General features: G+C 39.4%; 1 protein-coding gene across 1 annotated transcript; it reads right to left on the bottom strand.

The window, feature by feature from the left end:
- Positions 1–1,682: 1,682 nt before the first annotated feature.
- PURG (purine-rich element binding protein G) lies at positions 1,683–2,953 on the bottom strand. The gene has a single exon (XM_015408443.1). The coding sequence runs from the start codon at positions 2,951–2,953 to the stop codon at positions 1,940–1,942; it is 1,014 nt and encodes a 337-aa protein (XP_015263929.1). The 3' UTR covers positions 1,683–1,939.
- Between the last annotated feature and the right edge of the window lie 536 nt (positions 2,954–3,489).

Below are 3,489 nucleotides of genomic sequence, written 5' to 3'. Positions count from 1 at the left end.
TACAATTAAGCTTTTTACAAATGGATGGGAGAAGTCCCCTTTATCAACACGGGTCTGGGAGAATGTGAGCATCAGGAGTTCCTACATTCACAGATCCCATATTCTGGAATCTCTTGAAAATATTGCCATTAGTACAGGCAATGGGATGTGCAGCAGCAGTTCAGCAATATGGTAATTTAGGCTTATGCAATTCACTATAGCTCTGCCATCATCAACAGTACATAGAATGCTTTCTCCTTTCCTACATGCTTAGATCATCACTTAGCGCATGAGCCAGAATTTTTGTGACCTTTCAGTGACGTATCATGGCCCAGCGGGTAATCAAACACAACCAAACAAAACCATCTTAACTTTGTTAGACATATCCATTAGTCACTGTTTTCTAAACAAGACCAAACAATTAGCAGGTCCTAATCGCTTAGACTGAGGGGAAATCACCTAAAACAGTGAAATTAAAGTCCATACTTCTCTTCGTCACAACCGTAACACACCTTTCTAATGTTCCTTTGGTGATTTTGGTGCAAACTCATTTTGCCTTTTGTTTGTAAAGAGAACTATTTTGACAACTTTTGGGACCCAATTAAATGTTGGACTATGCTCTCCCCCTTCACATATAGCTCTGGGTAATATGGGAAAAAGAGCACAGCATACATTTAATGTGGTACTGAAATGGAAAATATAAGTAGGATAAATTAAAGCTAATGTCACAACTGAGCTTGGATATCCAAGCATCTTCATATGAGAAATAATTAGTATTTTGATGTAAGAATGCTAACACATATGACTCTCTCTAATGGAAAACTACTGTGGGGTTATGTTTATGTATGTGTAAAATAGAATATTTAAAAGACAAGAAATAACTACAGAGTATTAAGGTCTAAAGCACATGCTTCAGTGGGTCAAAGCCAAAACTCCTGGACCCCAGATTAAAATCTGTTTTTTTGGAATTCAAGGGGTTTTTTTGTGTGAAAAATAATAGTTTGGAATACTCAAATATGTAAATGGCAAGGTTAAGACAAGGAAGTGCTGACAGTTGTTACCGAATGCTTCAACTGCACCAGCATGAAACCATTTGATACCAATTAAGTGATGCACCAAAATCTCTCAAGACATTATTTTTCAAAGCATACAGATAAAAACAAACGTTCTTCATACTTTTTTATATTTCACACACGCTTAGCCTTCCTATTTAGAATGTCAATCCCAACCATAACTCACCTACCAAATTCCCACATCACAGCAACTTGCTGGAATCCCTTTACACCACAAATATAAAAATAGCTTTTGAAAAAATTTGTAACACTATTTAAATAAACTCTCCTCAAAAGATGTAAGCTGTCCATTTTTTAAAAAAAGAATGATTCATGATCGTTGTTGACCTGAAACAACCTTTAAAATCAAATGTGGAAATGAAATTAATTACTGGGCAATATAATACAGAGGTTTGAGTTTTTCCCCCCTCTCAAGATTTTTACCATAAGGTAACCAGCAGACACTTATTTAAGGTGCCTTTCCAAAACAAGTATTTATAATTTAAATATCAGTTTTGGTCATAAATGCTCTATGGTTAATATTAGAAGATATTAAATCCATCTGGCTTACTTGTATCACCTTGCAGTGCAATGCAAACCTTATACAGATCCTTTTAAGAGGTCATAACAACAAATTTAGTGCTATTATACATAATTTCATAGTCTTGTAGAGGTTATGTATCAGAATCATTTAAACCTGGGTGGTTAACTATGTTTGCAAGAATCAGAATGATGTTGCTGGGTATAATTTCACATAATTACCAGATCCTTGAAGTATCATATATATTGGAGTTACTCACTAACAACAGGGAAGAACTTACAAAAAGAAAGGCAGCTTCTTCCAACTGCTATATATCAGTACCTCTAGTCAGTTTTCTATTTTGCTGCTTGGCCTGTTGAAATGCATTCTAATCAAGACCCTCTTGTTCTTCACCACTGTCCCCTCTGACATCCATTCTTTTCTCTTTATGGCCATTGTAAATTCTCCTCATCTCCTCTTCATACTTGATAAAGTTTTCCCCAAATCTTGTCCATGCTTTGTATGGGACAGTGATGGTGTTACGGTATGGAGGTCTCACTTCACTTACCTTCAAAAAAATACCATACCTGTTAGACCCCACATCAAAGTAGAACCTCTTGTTGTCCACCCTGAAGGAAGTCCCCTCTGGAAGTTCAGGAGGCTCATCACCTCCACTTCTCCGTTCTTCTATGTCTCCTTCACCATATTCCTCAATGAGCTGGACCAAAGCATCCCTGAACTCAATCATTCCCTGTGCTGGAAGAACAATAGTCTGTTCCTGTCCCAAACTGTGACCAAAATATCCTATCATGCCAGGTCCTCTAATCAATGTCTGTCTAATCCTTAAGAAACGCCCACGTTGATTCTCCTTGAGGTCTAGGTAATATTTCCTATTGTCTCTTTCAATATACTCAGTTTTTAAGACACTATGAAGATGCTCTTCAGATCCAACTGATGCTGGAGGTGATGGCGGATGATGATGCTGCCGCCTTCTTGAATCTTGCTCTTTGCCATTAGCGTGTTCGTTCCGGTGACTTTGGCTGCCCTTCAGGCCCAAATGGGCATAGTGTTCTATGAAGTCTCCCAGACAATCCTTTAACTCAGCAGCCACAGACAAGGAGAGAGTCAGCTTGCTTTTCCTGATATTGTCCTGCCTGCCTCTTCCTATCCAGACTTCTGCTATCTTCAGGAAGCGGCCTCGGGAACTCTGCTTCACATCCAGATAAAATCTCTTTTTTTGGATGTCCACTCTTTTGGAGGCCAGCTCCTGGATCTCCATGCAGCCCGCCTGAGAAGAGGAGGCAGGATAATGATACTGCTGCTGGGACTGGGAGTAAATGCTCCTGTGTAGGCCAGAGCCCCCCACACTCCTTCCTCCTCCTCCTCCTCTGCCTCTCTCCATCTTTACCAATCAACTGAAAACAACAAATATATAACAAAGATGCATAACACCATAGATATCCATTGGGCCTATTCTGCTTTCCCGGCAATAGCCTCTCATACATAATTAGCTTCCCTAGAAAGATTCTTCAATATGCTTGCCTTTTACTCTGACATGCTACCTTGCAGGGTGGGGAGAGAACAGAGCTGTTTCTGGCCGGTAGCACATGATAATGGGTAGAAGGGGATTTGAAGTATTTCCTTGCACAGAGATGTGGAAAAGCTTCACTTGCTAAATTTGAATGCCAGGGTTTCATTAAAGGCCCAGCAAAACAGTAAGTTTAGAAGGGGAGGCAATAACACAAGTCTTTTTCTTTCTTTCTTTTTTTTTGCTGATCGTGCTCTTGGACAGCATTTTGACATGCTTACGTTAGCAGATGAAGCCTTTCCCATCGCTTCATTTCCATGTCAAACAGTAAGTTTAGAAGGGGAGGCAATAATACAAGTCTTTTTCTTTCTTTCTTTTTTTTGCTGATCGTGCTCTTGGGCAGCATTTTG

This window comes from Gekko japonicus, unplaced genomic scaffold (genome assembly GCF_001447785.1).
Source record: "Gekko japonicus isolate JY-2015 unplaced genomic scaffold, Gekko_japonicus_V1.1 scaffold853, whole genome shotgun sequence".
NCBI classification, from domain to species: Eukaryota; Metazoa; Chordata; class Lepidosauria; order Squamata; family Gekkonidae; genus Gekko; species Gekko japonicus.
This window is presented reverse-complemented; position numbering and strand designations above follow the sequence as displayed.

Coding starts and splice junctions, on each gene's coding strand:
- PURG (XM_015408443.1), bottom strand. CDS start 2,953: ATGGAGAGAGGCAGAGGAGGAGGAGGAGGAAGGAGTGTGGGGGGCTCT.